Source organism: Mycteria americana, chromosome 3 (genome assembly GCF_035582795.1).
Source record: "Mycteria americana isolate JAX WOST 10 ecotype Jacksonville Zoo and Gardens chromosome 3, USCA_MyAme_1.0, whole genome shotgun sequence".
Taxonomy (NCBI): Eukaryota; Metazoa; Chordata; class Aves; order Ciconiiformes; family Ciconiidae; genus Mycteria; species Mycteria americana.
In genome coordinates this window covers 102,933,421-102,955,317 of record NC_134367.1, presented here as the reverse complement: position 1 = coordinate 102,955,317, position 21,897 = coordinate 102,933,421, and the positions used below count along the sequence as shown (strand labels likewise).

At 34.9% G+C, this 21,897-nt stretch overlaps 1 protein-coding gene across 8 annotated transcripts in view; it reads right to left on the bottom strand.

Moving 5' to 3' along the window:
* Window positions 1-21,897, bottom strand: part of SYT14 (synaptotagmin 14) — a 104,662-nt gene that overhangs the window by 41,087 nt on the left and 41,678 nt on the right. For all 8 annotated transcript variants that reach the window (XM_075496347.1, XM_075496349.1, XM_075496348.1 and 5 more), the window contains one exon: window positions 578-846. In XM_075496347.1, coding sequence (XP_075352462.1) covers window positions 578-846 — 269 coding nt within the window. The remainder of the gene's footprint in view (window positions 1-577; window positions 847-21,897) is intronic.

The window sequence follows — 21,897 nt, the reverse complement described above, 5'->3', positions numbered from 1 at the left end:
AACTGGTTGTTAAAGACATTTCAAGGAAATACATGTCAGAAAATATTATTTCTTCATAGTAAAAATAAATAGATATCATTACAGTTTATAGCAGAAAAAAAAGGAAAATTAAATGGAACAAATCTCTATACTACTATCAACAATTCAAAAAAATTCTTTGTAATAATTTGTAATGATGTAATGATGTTTGAGAATTGTAATGATGTTTTACATTACAGGGTGTTCAGTCTGAAAAGTGTAAACAGATTTCTTTTTTTTTTTTTAGGTGTTTGAAAAATTATGTGGAAGAAAAAGAATTTTGACTACACTCCTTATAGTGTGATGAAGTTTTCCGACTTGTTTAAAAAAAAATTCACTCTTACTGGGAGCTTGTTTGAAAGTTCAGATGCCATAAAGACAACTATGAAGAACAATCTGAAATCCTATTGTAATATTTTCTGACAAACTAACTTTTTTTTAATGAATGAGCTGCAATATTAGTGTTCATATATCTGTACATTGATCTTTAGAAAAAAAAAAAATCTCTCAAAAGGTTGCACTGCATGACGCTTCAGAACACTCAACTGTGTTCATTTACCTCTGGACTAAGGACAGCTGTGCTATCACTTGGTACATCCTCTTCGTATCCTTTGTTATGAAAGCTTTCTATTTCGTGTCCCGTGCTTCCCTCACTTGGGCACTTATAGGAACATCTTGGACTGTTGCTACACTGGGAAAATTCACATTTACTGTCTCCGACTTCAGAAGGTGTACATGAAAGATGAGGAGAACCGCTATCATCCTGGTATGGAGGCGGCTGCAGTTCATCTAGCGGAGGTGTTCTTCTCATCCTCTGAATGCAGTTTGCTGCGAATAAGTGAAAATTCTTTACTTGCTTTCTGACTATTTACTGTTGAAACAGTTCTGTGGAAAATGGTAAGTCCAAATATCTGGACAGAGTATTCAAAATCTATAAATGTCTTTTTTTACATTTTAAATTAGATAACAAATACTACTAAAAAATATTTGTTTAAAAATGGAAACAAATGATGTCTCAGATGAAAGAGATGTGGGGAAAAGCAAAGTATTAAATATATAGTCACAATGGACTGCGTAAACCATATATAAATAAATATAGCACAAATATGACATGACAAAAATTCTAGGCTTGAATTTCAGGGATGCTTACCTTGCAAAAACCTTTGGATATCTTAAGTCAGATTCTGTGCAGGTGGAATGTAGACCAATTAAGGAAACAAAATACACTCCCTAAAGCCATGATATCAAACTTCTGATTACCTCCCATGTTGTTGCTCACCCAGGGAGATATTAAATTAAACTCTGAAGACAAATAAGGTACTAATAAAAGCAGACACAAGCCTTTTCACACAAGTGAACTCTGATCACTGGTGAATTTAACAAGGGAAGCAGTGTCTCAGATACTTTATTACTTGTTAAGGACATCTAAAGGGTACGTAGCCAGTGTCTAGAAGTTAGACACTAGGTCCAGTCACTAAAGAAAGTGGAAAAAGGACCATGAGCAATCTTGTGCTTGGGATGAATACTTGATGCTGACCCATCTTTGCTTCTCACTTCCACTAGCTAGCTAGACAGAAAGGTGGTTATACATCTCCTCAGAAAATAAACCCAGGATGCATGAATATGGATACAGAAAGTTAATTCAAAATAATTACATTTCAATTTTTGATCCCACAGTTTACTATGCAGCATTACACGGTTGACTGGAGTTAGAAAAAGGCAGCAAGGTATGCAGTAGCTGAAATGAAAGGCATAGCACAGGTAAAACCTGTATCACATTTTGTTTACATCTTCTGTAGAGGTTTTAATGAAGATTTTGATGCCCCTCACACATAGCATTAACTTATACACAAAAATTTCAAAGCAACGATGTTTTTTGGTGTCAGACATACCACTTTCAGTCATAGTAAAAATCTACCAAACAAGGAAGTTAATGAAAGTATTAAAATTAGAACAACATAAGCTTTGATTTCAGATTCATCTAAGAAACTGATCTTTCCCACGTGACAAAGGTGGTACATTTTTGTTTCATCATCAAGTTTTTGTATGCAGGGTTGCCCTGCCTGTGTCCTAAATTCTCACAAAGTACCTCAACCTTTTAACTGCTTCAGAGGTAATTAGCAGTTGTTCAACATATCACATAAACAGAGTATGCGTAAGAGTTACCCTTTATGCAACAAGGCTGAAAACACAGTAATCTAGCTCTCTTGGGAAACAAGCAGTCTTTGCAAAAGGTTCCCTTTTGTTCTCCTTTCCGTTGGAAGTCTGGGCTGCATCTGACTGTGGCATGCAGGAACATTTCACAGCTTCTGGCATTTGATGTAAGCCCAAATCACCGTTGTTTCGGGGCACACTGTCCATGGGAAGAAAACCCTGGCACGGTGGCTAGAAGGGAGCCCATATGCATTGCAGATCCCCAAAGCTGGGCAACTGAGGGACAGGGACAGGACAGCTCATTATGGAGCGTATCTACTGCACAGATAGGCAGAAGCCTCAAAGATAACTGGGGAATGCAGGGCTCTTCTGTATTTCACCAGGCTCCTAATGGAACTCCTCTTAGCTTTAGCTAAGGCAAATGAGTAATTAAAACACCACCAAGCACTCCTACCAGATGATACCACTGTCAGGAATCCTCTCTTCTCCGATAAACCCATCAGAGCCAGCCTATCATTCAGAGTGATCCCAAGTTATTCTTACAGCACTCATGCAAAAGGTCTTCTGCTGTTAGTCAGCCCAGTGCCACTAACTCTTGAAACTCCAGTCCCACAGGGCTGGAGAGGAAAACAGAGCAGGCAAGGAATCCTATACTCGAAACATCATACACATAAAACCTTACATACGAAACAGTTAAGTGGGACAGTCAGAATCTTGAAATTGCTATGCAGGAATAGTGAGAAAGCTTTATTCGCAAAACATGGAGAGATATGGGAAAGCGCTTTTTTTTCTTTTTATTAGATAACTTGTGCCCATGAAACTAGCTAGACATAATTTTAGAACCTAAACTGATATTTTATCATAATAAAATAATAATAAATATCCTTTGACTGTCTATACCATAAAAACAGGACTTCCTTTTCATAATTTATATAACTAAATATCCTAGCAAATTTAGAGCAACAACATTTCTGCTCATTGTTGCTAAAAGGCAACAAACAGCATTAAATGAGAGTAACTACCATGTAGCTATGACTTAATTTCTTTCTTTTCACTTGTAGTCTAGTCTGCAAAGACTGTTTAACTCCCAGCTTTTTCACAAGCTAAAGAAATGAAAGCGTGTCCATGTAACTATCAACACCATTATTGTCTTACATGAGTAAATAAATGACTGTGTGACTCACTTTTTTCACTTTAATGAACTCCATTATATGTCCCTATGGGAAAACTGCACAGGCTGTGTGACAGAAAAGGTACTTTTAATGTAGGCGGGGAAGAAGTGAAGAAAATTCTTATTAACCAGCTGTGATTCAAAAATCTCAGGAAAAAGCTGAAACACTGGGGCAGGTTTTAACTATTTATTTTTGTAAGTTTAGTTTACTAAACAGAAATAGCATGTAAATTCTTAAAACAAATATCCAAGTTTAAAAACCTAAGGACACTTCTGTGTAAAGAGGCATAAACTGGTTTTGAACAAAAGGTTTCTCTACCTAAAAAGATATCAAAGTTTTTAAAGTGAAAATGTATCATTTAAAATTAATTTCCCCCTCCCCGCAGTAAATGATGCAATAAAATGATGATTTCATGTTACAGCTCTCTGAAAATACTGCAAATTTGCATTACATGAAGACATTCTAATGACTGACTATATCAAAGACAAATGATATCACAGACAGAACTTCATACAGCAACACTGAATATCTGATACTGGGTATTTTCCTTAAAAATTACACAGAAGTAACAACAAACTTCAACAATCAGTCAGTCAACAGCATTTTGCATATGTATCAAAATTTAAAATAAAAAAACACTGCTAATGCATGCTGGCCTATCAATGATTGCATTGGAAAAAAACTCTTGGAGCTGAAAGGAAAGCATGTTCTGAAGTAACATACAGAACCACTGTCTGTAACATACCTTGTACCTTTCATTTAAGGTGTAAACCTAAGACACTGTTACTCTTGTGCATACTTGTATACTGTGACAAAGCCAAAGAATACCTTCCAAAGTCCACTGAATGGGGCTAATAACATCTGCTAGAGAGTTACTCTTAACAAGCAAATGGTTAAAATGAAAATCTAAAATTAATTGTTGCATAGTTTCTATGAAAGTTTCCCAAGAAACCTTCTGCTCTCAAACCAGATAGAAAATAAATTTTGCCGATTCCCTCAATGAAATTAATCATATTAAATTACCATACCATTTTGGACTAGACAGGGTGCAAAACAAGTCAACATATATCCCAAACCTGGAAGAAAGGAATAATCACAGAGAAACTACATCAGGTTTAGCCTGAGGTGTCTACCAACCAAAAAATGCCAGAACTGAGGAAAGACAAAACCAAAGTTGTAACAGGATGAAGATCCCACATCCATTTTTCCACTCAAAATATGTAAAATAACTTTGCATTCTCATAACATGAGTGCAACTAAGTTGTTTAGTAATAAATATTTAGTAAACTCCAAATTGAGAATACAGTGCATTGCTGTGAACAGGCAGATTTGAATAACCAACCTTTTAACTGCTTTACTTAAAATTTTCATCCTTCTTTAGTGGGCAGGGAAAACACTCATAAAGTGGTAACAGTAAAGTTCTTGCTCAATAGCTGAAGAAACCAGAACTATAAGCGAAATACCTGACAAACACAAGCAGATTAGCATTTTGCTGGTACACTCAGAAATTACAGCATGTAAATTGTCATTAGCACATTTAAGTCAGAAGTAAATAAATACCTTTTTTAGTACTGATTGTTAAACAATGAAGGTTAATCTGTTTTCATAAGTCCCTGTACAGGGGACTGATTGAAAGCCAAGGGGCAATGATACTTATTCTTGCCATGAATCTCAAGGGACTGTCAGTAAAACCTGACACAGCAACCATGGCCAAAATGAGTATTCCTGGAACATACAATTGATAACTATGAGAAAATACACAAACTTTTTCAGTCATTTTTCTGAGTGGAATCACAGTTTAAAGATACACCAACTTACTATAAGAAATGCTTTTTCTTTAGGTTTTCAGTTACTATTTGAACTTTCTCCTCCCAATGCTCCTCATTTCTCCTCTCTGTCCTGGTCCCTTGTGGACCACACTAGGCTGTACACATTTCACCATGAAGCTGGTGATGTTCCTTTCCATGTTTACAACGTTTAGACTTTGCTATCTTAATTAATTTTCCCAAAGGTTGTCAGCAGCAGCACAAACCAAGCTTTCTTTAGCCTATATTTCCTGAGTAATTCCAAGAACATGCATCTCTTAACATATGGAAAAAGAAGCTATCCTTGTGGTTTTAATTCCCCTGTCTCATAAGCAGTAATTAACTACACTTTTGCAACTTGGAGTTTCTCATACATATTACTTCTTTAAATATTCATACTATTGTGGGAGGCAGCATTACCGCAAAACTTCTTTGGGAATCTGGTTTCCAGTTCCTTTAAAACAAATAATCGCTACATAAATTAATAAATTTTGCAAGTCATATTTTGTAATTATCAGAATATGTTCATACTTGAACAGTACCTTTTCTTCCTCTAATACATCTCCACATACACTACGCTTTATAATTAATTATTTTTTAAATCTAACGTAAATTTCAAGTTTGCAAGCCTTCAAGGGGTTCTATGTAAATGTTAAGACAATTTAAATAAAACATAAAATGAAATACATGTTTAAAAATTAAAGAAACCTTTCTTATTCTGAATGATTAAATACCCTTAGAGATTTCTGATATGCAGCACAGACAGTCCAAATGGAATTTTCATGTTTGAACTTTTCTACCATCCAAAATATTACATTGACTGAATTACCCCACATTACGAGGAGTATAAAATATAAACATTAAATATTGAATGAAACCTCGGGGCTCTCCTTTCTTTAAAAGGAAAAGCTTACATGGATCTTTGTGAGGAAAAAACCCATATTATTTCACAATAAAACAAATTATCTTGGCATTATTCTATTTCTTTTCCAAAAGAGTTATGGCACGAGTCTTGCTTAATGAAAAAAGGGGAATATAGAAGTGGTATGCGGTCATTATGGACAATAGAAAAAAAAATCATTTATCAGCTTTCTTTTTGGATTTGCCACATTTTTATTCACAGTTGAATTATCTTCTATATTAAGCAATCACCAGTAAACAATAAAAGTAATATCTTTTTTTGTTTTTCTTCCCCTGTAAAAAATAGTTCTCCTTTGTTTCCTAATATTTAGAAAATTCCATACACTATAAGCTTAATCCCAGACCTCTGGCAATCAAAATAGCGTTGCTGCCATTTACATCTGATGTCACATGAAGTTCTTAGCACTGCATTTTCCTCATCTTCCAAGGCTAATTCTACTGGTCGTTCATGTAATAAACCAGTTCTCTTTTGGTTTTTGATAAAATTAATCCAAAATTATTGAAATATCTTTATGTCCAGTCCTTAAAGCTTCAATTTTCTTCCTCAGGAAAGGTGTAAGACCAATTGAAGTTACTGATACTCGCACGGTAATTTTTTTTTATTATTATTTGTCTGTTTACATCATGAGCCTGCAGAACTACACCTTGGTTTTGTTTGCTGACAAAAGAAATTTGCTCTTTTCTGCACTTATTACAGCACTTCTGATCTGTAAGAATTTATCGTTCTGTTTTACAGAGCAATACAGAAAAGCACTGCACTGGTAAAAAATTCCAAGCTTTCTCTTTCCAAAATTAGCCCAAATTAGAACACTTAAACTACAAATACATTATTAAAGCATTATAGCGAGCTAACTGTCAAAGACATTCTTTTGTTTCTTTCCCAAATATTTTGGTCGTCTTTCAATGAAAATTATACATTAGCATCTCTTGAATTCATTTTCTTTCAATTTAAGTATCATTCTCTGATTCCTTATACAGTATTTCTATTAATTTGAATAGGAAGGAGTTCTGCTACCTGGTTCTGTATTTATACTTTCCAGCTGTCCAAAATACATATAAATACTGCTTACACCTATTGGTTCAATATTTTAATCTCTTACTGATGCAAATATCAATAAATCAAGCTTCCTAGAACTTTTTTTTTTTTTAAACTTTTAAAAGGAGACTTCAAAAAATATTATTTTCTGAGGCTACATCCAGCACTAAAGCTTTTTGGAAGCCGCAATCTTTAAGAAGTGAAATTATAAAACTGTTTGCCTTCCCTTCCATAATTATATTTCCTTAGGTAAAGCATTTGTACTAAGTATGCTCATTCAACTTCTTAGGTAGAAAAACTTATTTTCTGTTCCATTTAGATGTTGGTGTCACTTTTACTGTTTTTATAAGCACCCAACTTTCCTTTACACTACTTTTCAGATGACTATGTTGGTTAACTTCATAAATGAACAGGTATTCCTTTGCACCTCTGTTCACTGTTAATTTTTTCCAAGTTATCAAAATTGTTAGAAAAATACCACTTCCAAAAAGATAATAAGTTAAATGAATTCATAGAATCTTCCTTTTTTTTTTTTCTTTTAAAATACATTAGAAGTCCTGCTTGCTGAAGGTGATTGACAACTGGCTTTGAAATCCTAAGAGTGTCTTGGTGACAAGGAAATGCCTTTTATCATCTCTGTGAAAATTCACCCAAATTTGGCTATCTTACCAGCATTTACGGATGCTTAACAGAAATTCAGAGCTTAACAGCTAAAAGCTTTGAAAACTCCACCTACTGTAAACCAACTCAGGCCCCTGAGCATCCCCATTTCTGACCAGTGGGTGCATACTAGCATCCCCTCATACCTCTGGACCGTAGCAGCTCTATGTGGGCTTAGAAATATATTTCATTTGAATACAATTTTCACTTTAAATTATAGCTCAAATTCCAGTCCAGTTTAATACTACTACAGCTGCACTATTAAGCACAGGAGTTGAGCAGCAGGATAAAGTGCTGAAAAGGAGAAAAAGGTCTCACAGAGGTCTAAAATCAACCCCCAGTGAAGTATTGTAGCACACAGCTAATATTCCTGTAATGTGCCTGCTCTCATTCTATTTGGTCTCAAATGAGGAAAGAAAGTGTGATTAGAAAGCAAGATTAATGTGTTATGTGTATCATTTTCCTGAACATTTCAATATTTTTGCAGCTCATTTCAGGCACATTCATTTTTTATTTGACATAAAAAAGAATACAAAGTTTTCTAAGCAATACAGAGACCCCCTCTAAGATCTCAGTAAGTATTCATTTGATGATATAAACAAGATCCATTCAGCAGCATATACTGCACTTAAACGTGTTCCTTAATTATCAGAATTTCATCATTCTTTTTTCCATACTTTTATTTTAAAGAAGATACAACTACTTCCTTTAGTGAGAACTCTTTTCTGCAACTTAAAATGCAGTAACTTCATGGTTTCTTAAAAACAGCTTCACCTTGGTAGCTGCATTTTGTAATTTTTTTCAAAAAATTGTGTAAAGTTCCCTAGTATTTTAGCTCTCTATTTATTACTACCCCAACTGTGAAAATGAACCAGGAAAGATATTTTCCATCAAGGACTGCTTCCAGAATAGGAACACAGAGCTTGCTTTGATTCCTTTGCCTTATTTTCATAGCAATTTTGAGTGCAAAGGATACTCTGTTGGAGTGAGTGACTAACAGAGAGCAGCACTACAATGATTCTGCATGAACCATTTCAGTAGGGCATAAGTTAAATTTTCTGCCCATCTACTTAAGATAACTATATGATCCAAATTTGGGTATCTCGTAACTGTTAATATATATAAGTGAAATATATATTATGGTGAATAATAGTACTACTATAATAGCAGAAGTTAACGTGTTTGGCATTTTACAGATGGAGAACTAAAGTACAGGTTTAAATAAGAGGTAATAAAGATTGCTGTGAATCTAGCTCAGAAGCGCTCATAATCACAGAAAGCTTCCAGTGAAGTGTGGATGAATGAAACCAAGTGAAACCAAGTCTTTTAAGACTAGTACCCTAGCCGTTTCTTCCGGGTTTTAGGTTTTTTTTTTATTTTCACTTCAAGCCTTGTAAATTATTATTAATCTAAAATTCACCTGAATTGTGTACCACCACCAACATGGAAACCTCCAAGCCACTAGCTTCTTAAGAGATATACCCCCACAGTATTTTCCATTATCATCAGCTCTGTAGTGGAAGAGAAGGAAGAGAAAACAAAAAACACAATATTAGGGTGGGGAAAAAAGTAAAGGGAAGAAGGGAAAAAAAAAAAGCAAAAGGAGAAAGCAGGTGCAATGATTCAGTGATAGGTCGTTGGTAAATGAACAAAGCAAAGAAATAAAGGGAGAGAAGTTTAGTAGATCTGTATAGAAAATGAAAAAAGAGCAAAGAGAGGAATAAAGAACAGACGATGCAAACAGGAATGAAAAATTACAAACAGCTAAAATAACAAAGCAAAAATGACAGAGGAAGAAAGGCGAAGGAATGGGGAAAATAAAACAACACATGACACGCAAAAAAGTGGTTCAGATCTGAGAAAAAAGCAATGTCAACAGAGCAAAGAGATAAAAGATAAATCAATTATGTCTGATGGGTGGGAATATCTGTATTTGTAGGTGAAAATGTGCACAGCCAAGAAAATACACCTAGTTACATTCCAGGAGAGACAAGACGTTTCCCAGAATAAGCATTTAATTTTGTTTATATTTTAGATTTATTATTATTTTTCCTTTTGAGTGGGGAGACAGTGGTAATTATTTATTCAGATCCTGAGATTCCAAAGGACTTGATTTCTCTTATCTATTCAGGCACTTTTCCCCCTTCTTTCCTTGACACACTAGCTCAGTGACTTGCTTTAGTAAAACAGACTCTATTTCCTGCAGTATATTAGAGTATTCCTGTAAAAAGGATTCTAGAAAATTCAGGTTTTTTTGCTTTTGAAACAGCTCTCATAACTTTACCAAATAAAAAGCAGCTAGAACCCAGAAAAATCAAGGACGATCTCAGTTTACAGGAGTACCTAATAGGTCAACAATAGAAGGAAATTGTCTGTATATGCTCAAAAACTCCTCTAAAACCTTTTAGACATTAGTGCCTGTAGAACGTATGCTTAGGAATAAATGGCACTAGTACCACTTTGGGGTCAACTGTCCAGAAAAAGAAAGGTGGCAAAATAGACACTGTGAAATCACAGGAAATGGATATGCTTCGAAACCGACATATCGTTCCTTCACACACCCAGTAAGAGGGCTATGAATTCACGGAAAAGGCACAGATTAAGCAGCAGGGAGCATGTCAGTCTGTTCCACTCACTCCAGCAAGGCCTCAAACAAGTTTCTCCCAGCATAAAGAAACACAATTACTCAAAACTAAATTTCTTGCACTTTGCGGCGCTTCTGAGACCTCCCACTGTCACAGACAAGCTGCTTTACTAGGCTTATATGTACTATATGATGTAGTTGTTGCTATGTTTCCACAGTTGTCATATAATTCACAAAACAGGTAGTTTTCTGCATTTTGACAGGACTAGATGAATATGAGTCTGGCTGGTGAAGATATTTTCATTCAGCCATAACATCAGTCATAAGAGCTATGCAAGAACTTACGAGGATCAGAGAACAGTGGCCAAGCTGCATATTGCATACAGAGGGCTCATAAGGTCTACAGAATGATGCTTCAGCCCTCAACAAACAGTAGGAGAGGAACTGTTCTTCCCTGTCATCCACCCAAAGAAACAATAGCACTGAACAATCAAGGGTGAGAGTACAGCATATCATTCTCAACCCATTTAACTTCCCAAAACACTAACTGGTAAATTGTGTTGTCATGAACATGGTGTTATACCTACAATATTAAACTTATTAGCCGTTGTGACAGAGTAAAAACATGCATAGCCATCAAAATTTGTTTCTCATGGACCTTTCTTATACTAGCAAAAATTTATATACCTAATTTGAAATTACTGTTTGATGCTGCTTGTTGAATAAGAGACTTAAAGGTGGTGCACAGCAGGTAATTAGTAATCAAAGTCTAACAGCCACAGCTGCAAAATGTTTGTATGATAATTTCAAAATTGAAAATTATTTATTTCACTCTACATGAAATTAGTGTACACTCATTAGAAAGTCAGTGATTATCTTGAAAAGTACTACTGGAATATTTCAGCAGCTTTGCTACAACATCAGAAAGTATGCAACATATGTCTCCAGACCTATTACCATCCCACCCTTTATCATAATTTGGTGTCAGGAAAGTTTTTAGATGTTAACATTACAATTGAAAACATACTCAGCAGAATGATGTTTAACATGGTTTGTAACCAGAATGCTAATTTTTTCAAATCTCAGCAGTAAGAGTTTAAACTACTTTATTAATAAACTACTTTATTAAGCTATATATAAACCTGATATATAACTGATATACGTGCATGTTGCAACAAAGGAAATTCTGATTAAATATAAGGAAAAAACTTTGAAATCAGAGTGGCTATAGACTGGAAGAGGTTACCCAGAGAGTCTGTGTAACTGACAGCCTTGAAGGTTTTAAAAGCTCTCCTGGGTAGGACCCTGAGCAGCCTGGTCTAACTTTGAAGTTAGCTCTCTTTCAATCAGGAGATCAGACTAGATGACCTCCACAGGTCTTCTTCAACCTATTATTCACTGATTCTACAATATATATTGAAAAACTCAATTCTATACTGTAATAACCAAGGATGGGGATCATCTTAGATACAGGTATCTCAAATATCTATAAAGCTCCTTCTATAATACAGCAGTTTAACAATTCACAGGCAAGTATAGCTCCTCTGCATATGCTAGTTACATTGCTGCATCTTGCATTAAATACATATACCTACCAGCATAGTACTTTCATTGTTAAAAACAAAAAAAAACCCCAACAAAAAAAAACAAAACAGAAACCCCCACCACAAAAAACCAACCCCCAAAACCAACCCTAAAGAAACAAATAATACAAGGAGGAAAAGAGATTCAGAATACTTTGTTAACTGGTGACGTTCTACTACAGTATACCTTGCGGCTGACTAGTCTTAGACAATGTAGTATCACTGAAATTTTTACTTCGGTAAAATGAACATGCCAAGATACAGACAAGTTAAAAACACCCTAACAATAGTTTACACACACACACAAATATGTAAACACACATATATACATACATACACCCCATGGCCATGTATCAGTAACAGGAACAATTTAAGGTTTATGAAATATTAAATATAATTAAGATTACACTGAAGAAGTAATATCTGTTACAAAATGCTGATGTTAGACAGCAAATATTGACCTTTATAATTTATCAAGTGAAAAAGCCTTAATTTGCTTGTTATTCAAACTTCAACAATAAGTATGATAGCTTAGATGGCAGAAAGAAAAAAAAAAAAAAAAGCAAAGCAGCATTTGCTATCACTTTGCATTAACATTTTGACCAGTCAACAATTCGGCAGTGATGAAATGTGCAGTTTGATTCAAAGTAAGACAAGGCTATTTAAATAACTCAAAATAAGAAATGGGTATTGAAACATTAGAATTTTGATAAGCGATCACAGCTGCACTAGAATTAGTTTCTATAGCAACAGAGGAAATAATGTGGAGAACTGCACTGCAATACAAGATGGATTCCTTACAAACACTGCTGTTCAAATAGAAAACTTTAAAATTCTTCACTGTATTAAAATATTTCTATTAAAATGGTTATTCAAATATCCTATACCTTGTACTTCACACATTGTTCTATTTTCGTTCTCCAGGATTCAATTCTAGCCCATCCATTCAAGTTTCATATTACATTTTCACACTTTCCCCCATTGCTTACCTTCCTATTTTTACAATTAATTAAAGTGACTTATGCTGAAAAACACTGTATCTTTGACCCCAAACTAATCTGCATTTTCAATCATTTTTTTTATTATCCCTACATAGAAGCACTCATTACATTTATTTTTCCAGCAGTGCACTTATAAAACGTAAGAGAATGCTTTGCACATGCTATTCATAAGAAGCTGCATCCCAGCCACGAGAATTTACATGACTATGGAACTTCTGAAACTTGTAGTCATATGAGACTTGCACTAGCTTTTATCAGTGTGCGCTCTCATGTCCTAAGCATGATTAAGAAACCATAGCAAATCTATTAGTATTCATGGACCGAATACCCATAAAATGGTAAGATAAAAGCCTTTCAGTTGAGCACATCTTTAGATTTCAAATGTTGCTAATTTCTAACACTAAGAATTATTGTTTCATTGCATCGTCTCTGATTCTAGCTATTTTTGGCAACTAATTAAAAGCATATGCCTGAACCTTTTATGTATTTTGCCCTTATAATGAGACCTATTACTCTGGCTTATTCTATCCTTTTGAGTTCCAAAGTATCTTTCGAGTTACCATGGATACAAGTGATATGCTTTCTCCCACAACTGCTTTGTGTGCCTTATCAAACACCAGAAAACTGACACAGTAGGAATCTGAGCCATCTATACAGGATGAATATCTAACCCCTTGGAAGTGTTCCTCCTCCCCACCCTCCCACCCCCACAAAAAAACCCAACCCTGAGGTATGCCATATACTAACATTTGTAATGAAAAAACCAAGCAGGTTCCTTTCTAACTGAAATCTAGTATTTTTGCTCAAGGAAAACAACATGAAAAAAGGTGCAGACATAAAACAATTTAATCTGATCAACCCTGAAACAGTGTTAAAATTACAATTCTGAGTTTGTTATTTATTATGAGTTGACAGAATTTAAGGGTATCTGTATCAATATACCCACTGAAGATGTAAAATGCAGCAAATTTCAAGCAAGCATTTCGGAAAGGAGTTGCAGAAACATTGTATGCAACTCCAAGATTACGCATAAACTAGAGTAAATAAAACTCCCTTAAACAGAAATTGTTAGGCCTCTTTATACCAATTTATTATGGGCATTTTCAAATGCAAATTGCATTCCAACAAGCTGGGAATAATTTGTACTAATCAGTGAAGAAGAGGGCAGTTAGTAAACTGATTTTCCCATTATGTTTCTGTATTCTGACCTCTCCTTAAAAACAAAAGACTCTCTCCCACTCAGACAGCAAAATTTACACAGGATTCAAAACCCAAGAACTGATACTAACATAATCTGAATTAATGTATAAGAAGTAAAGGGGAATAACCAGAACGAAAAATAAATTACTGTACTATGAACTCGATAGAGACTCATTCAGAACCATCTCCCAACTTTCAATGCATTAAATCATTGGAAAGACATCAGCAACATAAATGAATGCCACAAAAGCTACTAAGAGCTAGAGAGCCAGAGAAGAATGGGTAGGCAAATGCTGCTCTTGCCCCTTTTCCTCAGTTATCTAAACTTCTTGAAGTATTACAGCAAAACACTCGACAAAAAAAAAAAACTTATCCACAAGCTCAGCCTTGCTTTAAAATACAGAGATTTTGGAGCATAATATCTGAGCCAGAGACACTGAAGCATAAAAACCAGACTCTTACCCTTGTTTGTATTAACATTATGAAATAACTGTATAATTCTGCTAAGTTTTCCACAAGCATGTAAGAACTAAAGACATATTAAATATTTTCATTTTTCTAACAATGTCACTGTAGGTTAGACTTACATTTGCATGGATTTCATAAGACGCATTTCTTTTAACTTCTAAATTTAACTTTGAACTGTCTCAGGTTATGATACTCTCTTTGGGGGATGAAAAGCATCCCCATAATGTTTTTACTGTGAACATTCAACTAGAATTAAACCTCACTTCTTTTTTTTTTCCTGAAAATTTCTTTTAAAAGTAACTGAAAGCTAGAGAACAATGAAAAGGAACTCAAAATTGACTGCTACATTGTGGTACTAGTAATATTACTAGTACTGTAGTTTAATGTTGGAACCACTCACAAAAAAAAAAGAGCATCTGGAACAGTGGAGATATTTACACAATGGCTCTGTACTCCTGCCATTACATTCACCATTACACATGCTACCATTTCTCCTCTGTATAATACTCTCCTGGATTATCTGCACTGTGCACAAAAGGGCACAAGAGATCCCCCATTCCTCTCCAAGCAGAACTAAAGTGCAAACTAGTATTTTTTAAGAAATAACTACCATTGTTAAGAACCCTTTTTATGAAGGATGGTAAGTTCTTCCTTCCCAGACTCTCAAAGTTGTCTGGAAATTGCCAGCGTTGTTCCCTGCACCTCTGAGGCCAACAGATTGCCTTTAACACTAATGACAACTACTGTTTTGATTTCCAAAGATTTTCTTCTTCTAAAGTCCCTTCTTGTTAACAGGAAGGAATTGGCACCAGGAAAAGCAGATGATTCAGAGCAGTCGTTCTCATTGCCAGTGAAAGGAATTTTACTCTGAAAACAGTCAAAGATAACAGCCATTATCAAACAGGATGATGAGCTTCTCTGAAGGAGAGCATTAGACACTGGTCTCTTAACAGGTTAATTATTCCTCAGTTACAAGGGAAAATGACCATCAACTCAAAACACCTTTTCAAATTTTACCAGATCTACTCAAGATTTACCTGTTGGCCAAATTTTGTGTGGACATACAATTCATGATCCAAGATTTGACAGGAAAAGAAAAAAAGGTATCAGAGCAGTACAATCAGCTTCATCTTCAAGAAGAGCTTTTAAGTCATACATTTACTTGGAAATTTTCACGTGATTATTCCTATGCTAAGACGTAAGGAAATAAACACTGTCAAGCAGCAAGATAAAGTGCCGAAAAGGTGAAAAAGATCCCAGGGAGTGTCAGGGAAAAAAAGTCCAGGGAAAATACATCATTATTCTCTCTCATTATTCTCATAATCTAAAAATAGTTTAATTCTGGCATTATGTACAGAATTCAACATAGGCAAATATGAAACAAAGTAATTTTGAGAAGGTAGTTACAAATTAATGCAAAATTAGACTAGTTTTCTGGTTTTTATCCATCAGATCTTGAAAATAAGTGCAATAGATTTTTTTGATTTTCACTCAACTCATCAAATTGCCACAAATGCTACATATGCAACAGAAACACTTCAAAGTATAATCAATATTAATAAAATGTAACATAGATGGCATTGTACTTTTCATTTCAGAGTTGTCTTTTTTTCTGTTAAAATTCACAGGAACTTGGACAAAATTCTAAAAACGTACTATCTGTTTTAAATCTTATTAACACAGTGTTCTTAGTGCTGAGGATTTAAAAACAAAGTTTCAGAAGTCATTACACATACTACCAAACTCCTGACTGCTAAAATACAAGGATAACCAAACAGATCGGATATAACAAACACAGGAACTAGGAGATACTGGAAGCCACAAAGTTTGAGCAAAATCAAGCAACATTCTAAACAAGATTCCTTGAAGATATGAAGAAATTAGTTTAATCACTAGTGTTAATCTTGCCCAATTTAAACAAGAACAGACGCTGCCCCTCTTTTTTGCCAAAAGATGCAGAGCTGGCCCTGACCTTTCGGTTACGACTGTGTTTTTTCTGGTACAGATGTCAACTCTTCGCAGTAAACAACAGCAATCGTGTCACCTGTTCAAGTCATATACATAAGCTGTATTTGTTTGGGCTGAGCATTTTCAAAGAAAAGAAAATCACACCTGAAGTCAGCCTCTTGAAGAGATGAACCTTTTGTAGTTTCATTCTCCAAGATTTGGATTTTTCAGATACACATGCTCTTATCAGCTCTATTTTTAACCTGCCGCTCATATAGGATACTTAAAATTCTGAACATGTTTACATTATCCATCTAGCAGGCTAATGGAACTGCATACCAGACAGTCATGCATAATTCAAATCAATATCCTCAGGCTTGCAACTCTAAGTCAAAGCTGCCTTTAAATAAGCTGGGTGTGACTTTAACATGAATAAAATGTATCTAATTTTTAACCTTTATCTGACAAATTGATGTATTTGCAAAGGAATGTCATAAATCTTCTTTAAAAATGAAAACAAATAGAAAACCACAATAACTGAAAATCTTTTAAAAAACACTTTTAAGGACAAAATTTAGAATGGTTCAACAAGACTGAGCGCAAAGGTTTCAGATAGAGAGCTGCATTATTTTTTGGGGTTTTTTTAGCAAAATGTACAAATATATACATAAAAACACATGCTGGCAGAATATTAAGTTGTATGGAAGGTGAATGTAGCAGGATTTCCTATTTACAAATTTAAAGATCAAGCTTTAATTGAATTGGGCATAGGTGACTCCACACAGAAAATCTCATACCCAGTTAAGCATGTCTGCTAGCTTCTCTCTAAGGAACAGAATTAGAATTTCCATAATAAAATAATTTTCCCTTTGAGTTTTCCTATGTGCTTTCATACAACCATGATTCCATCACAGTAGATAACCTTCAGCTACACCGAAATGACCAGAAGCATGGCAATTATACTAGCTAAGGATCTATTTCCAGATTACTTGTAAATACAGTGGAGGAAAAGTAATTGCGAACAACAACAACCAAAAATCCCACTCCCCCCCCCCCCAAACCAAAAGAACACAAAACAAAAAATAAAGACGTCAAGTTGTATAATATAACATAACATGCTTTCCCTTTCCCCTAAGGAAAATATTTCAATTATTCCTAAAAGTTAGGATAACTTTGTAACACAAAAGTGTTTTAAGTAGCACATCAGAGCTTATTTTAACAAGAAAAAAAAATAAAAGGACAGATCTTTGCCTCCACAGAACCTACAGACACAATTTCATGTTGTTTACTCAGATACAATACAGTCCCAATAAATAATAGACACAATTAGAGTAGCTATGAAAATAGTAGTCCTAACAATAAAATACATGTTATTAGATAAAAATAGTAACATTGTTCATCTTGTACAAGGACAAAATATTCATTGAGTAATTCCAAGAGAATATTTATGATACAGTTATAGCATGTCTATGAAATTGATACATATGTCTAAGGAAAATAATCTACACTGACTAGGTAACAAAACAAAAAGAGTTCAGTTACAAAAATAACCTGTTGTTCTTCTTTTACCAAAGAGACGGTTGAAACATAATGTGATCAGATTATAAAAAAGTCCTAATGGTAACTAGTCTTTAACCTAAGGGAAAAAAGCACAACTGGGAAGCAAACATTAGTCTCAGACTAGAGTTAAAAATCTTTTGATTTTAACCTTTAAAGCTAAGAAGAATGATCCATTTATCCACAGGCCCAATGGAGGAAGAACTGATAAACTGTTCTTTTGTAATATTCTTATGTAAAGTTGTAATAATGTTCTTAGTTCTCATATGTATGTAACAAGTACCCCTCCATTCTGCTGACCAAGTAGCATGACTATTCTCAGCAGGTAAGTAGAGTACTGGGTGCATGCAGGGTAAAATTCCTTTTCCCAAAGCACCTAATAAATGTCTACACAGAGATTTCCAGTCTACTGTTTGATCCTGTTTCTTACTCACTCGTTCCATGATAGAGCCACGGGATCTCTGCAATTAGAGTTACAATTAATGAAAGCTGTACCTTCTTTTGTCTATTCTGTGGGAGTCTTTCAGAACAAGACATGTCTCATGGTATACATGCATAAAGATCAAACAAACTGGTCCCCTATATCACTAGATATTACCATAATACCAAGAAAAAAGAATGCCCATACCCAATAGCTTTTAGATCATATTAGTAAAAGAAATACACAGTTTTCCACGTGAATTCTCAGAATCAGCAAAAGCGCTAGGTTCATCAAGGAAGTGATCTTTTTGCTGATATAGTACTACCCCTTGTGTTTATATCACAAACCAGTTCTACATTTTATTAATGTGGAACATTTATATCAAATACAATGCCACAAGGAACTATTTCGGCCACAAATATATACATGAACTTCTCCCAATTAATGACAGATCTTGATACTTTCATAAATCCCAGATTCAAATAGATGAGAGACTTATTAAAATAGTAAGATTACAATAAAATGAAACTTTCCTGTAATTATTAATGTATGATTTACATCACTTCAGAGACATCACATTGCTAAGGGTGACTTTCTTCAAAGCCTTCACATCAATGCAAAGGGTATTTCTTCAAAGACTTCAAAATGCTGGCAGGAGGAACCTAATTTGTGAGATTGCTTTGCTCACTTGTGCACATCAGGAAAAAAAGCCCTTTCCCATTGGCGGACAGTTTTTCCTCCTCTTTGGAGTTGGTCTAGCTGGAAAAGGAATTTTCCTGTTGAAAATCTTATCATCACTGACTTTGAGTTTTGTTACTAGTTTTCTTCTCTCAGCAGCAGATGACATGCACGCTTTAACATCATCTTCTTCCAGCATCTCTGCTGCTCATCACAGGGTAAATCCATGATTTCAGAATTATTCAAATTCATTCTATCAAGCACTTTCATGTGTTTCCTTTGGTTGACAAGATACTTATTGTGCACAACTTTGATATCATCTATCTGGCTTTTCAACTCAAAAGTTTTCAATGTAACTCCATTCTCTTCCAAACTGTATTTAAACTCAGACACAGAGGTCCTTTGCATTTAAATCCCATGTTTACATCTTGCCACCTCCGTAATATCCCTTAAGAAAATGACAAGAATAATATTGAATTACACCTGTACTTTCTACCCCTATCTGTGAATTCTGTCCATTCCAGGTCTCCAGACTCTGTAAACACTATGCTTGTCCACCATTCATACAGGTAAAGAACCATAACCACAACATGATCATAGCCTAATACGTGAAGTACTTACATGAAAAGTTCCTTGCTATCAGGAACTTTTCAAAAGACAAAGAGCAACACCTTCTTGGGAAGTAAAAAAGATCTGAATTCTGTAAAACTGAATAAAAGACAGAGCAAAAGTTAATCTTCAAAACAGCTTAGTCTCTGCAATGCTCAGTTGACTGTATTTTTGGGAAACGCACATTGTAATTTCAAATACTTAACAGAACTGACTATCTTCCACTATTGTAGAAGAATAATAGAGGACTTCCATAATGCACTAGGAAGCTACTTTGAAACTCTTCGGGGGGAAAAAAAACCCAAACCACAGCATCAGAGAAATTAAGTAGAAAGCAACGCAAATCAAGTTAGCTCTGGACAGTATTCTGCAGATCCTTGAATTACAAAAATATCTTTTGTACTACACAAAACTATCCCTAAAACATTCTCTTGGTATAGCTATGCATTGAACTGCCACACTCCCCAGAGGCTTCAAAACCACCAGAAATTCTTTTTCTCCAATTTTTAAGGGCTTGGAGCCAATGAAGACTCACTCCAATTTACCAATAAATAGGATGCAGACACACATAATCAGGGATCAGAACTTTGTACCATTAGTATTCCATCATTGCACTTTCTCCTGTACTACATGAAGATTTTAAATTACTCTTAAAATAAAAAGTGTCAAGGGTAGCTGCCCACATAATAGAAAACAAGCATAAGGAAGCTGGATGAAACTAAAGAAATATTGAAATTAAAAAATCCCCTTTTTCTCTCCCAAAAATCTCAAAAACGTGCATCAAGAATTATATCAATTGATAGTACACAAGTACTATCAGCTGAGGTACATGAGTATGGGTATTTGGAATATCTCATAGCTGTAACATGACTCAGCCTTCAAAATATACTCTGAAATATTTGGGAAATACTGCTCCGAAGATTACTTAAGACTTAAGTGTCTTTACAAAGACCATTTCGAAGTATCTTGATGAACACACTATTTGAAGCCCTAGGTCTATCCACAGCTGCAGGTCAAAAGGAGTATTTTCTTCCAATAGGTATTATACCAGAGAAATCTCACAAGTATCTGATAAAGACACGTCAGAGAAAAATGGGTGGCCACCTTCCTCCTAAATACTCTTTCCACTGTATTTCTAATTCATTTCTTTAAAGCATATTAGAGGAAAAAGAAGATAAATGACTATTTAAGTTATGATCTAGTATTCAACTGAGCTTTCAGTCTTCCAGTCTGAATACTAGTTCATAGTTCTTATTCCATATAAGCCACCTTCTTTGTCTGTAATTCTTAGCATCTGAAATGTACAGGTATATAGACCAATTCTGAGAGAACTCTGTGGCCTTATTTTGCTGAACACGATACAACCATACTGAGGCCCTCACTCCATAATTTTGAAACAGTAAGTCTTCATTCTCACTTGACTTGAAAATAGATCTGCTTATATGCAAGGAATAACAATATAAACTAAACTGGAAAACATATGATTATCATGGGATTCACTGAGGGATCCATTCTTTCTCTCTCAGCCTGTCCAGTGGCTTTCACCTTAGTTTGACAAGTCTGAAGAAGTAGGATCCTGCTTTACAGAAGGTATTTACTGTGGAAAACTCCAGCAGATTGCTTTAACAAACTGGGGAGATTCACCTGTATACCAGTTTTGAGGTGCTTATGAAAGAGCTTTTGGTGTTTATGTTGGGAAGATACTGAAAGAAAATCTCTATATATGCTTTAAGTAGTTCAGTGAAGAGACTTTTCCCAAGACATTAAAACTAACAAGAGAGAAAGAAAAGGCAAAAAAATGCATAAAGAATCAGATCCAAGAGATTCCAGAAGAACAGTCACCTTCACGTGCAAAGATTGACACTGAGGAGCAAGGCAAACATATGTCCAACAGACACGTCAACATAAAGTGCCGAAAGCCTAGAGAAGAATAAAAGTGGAGAAGATAAACTACAAAAATAACATCATACTCTACCTTCACAATATGGAAAAGATGGATAAAATCCAGTAGCATATGCCTGCTAGAGCAGCAGATTCTCATTTAAGAGAACTTATGTTTTCTCACTGCAGTCTTTTAGTGCTT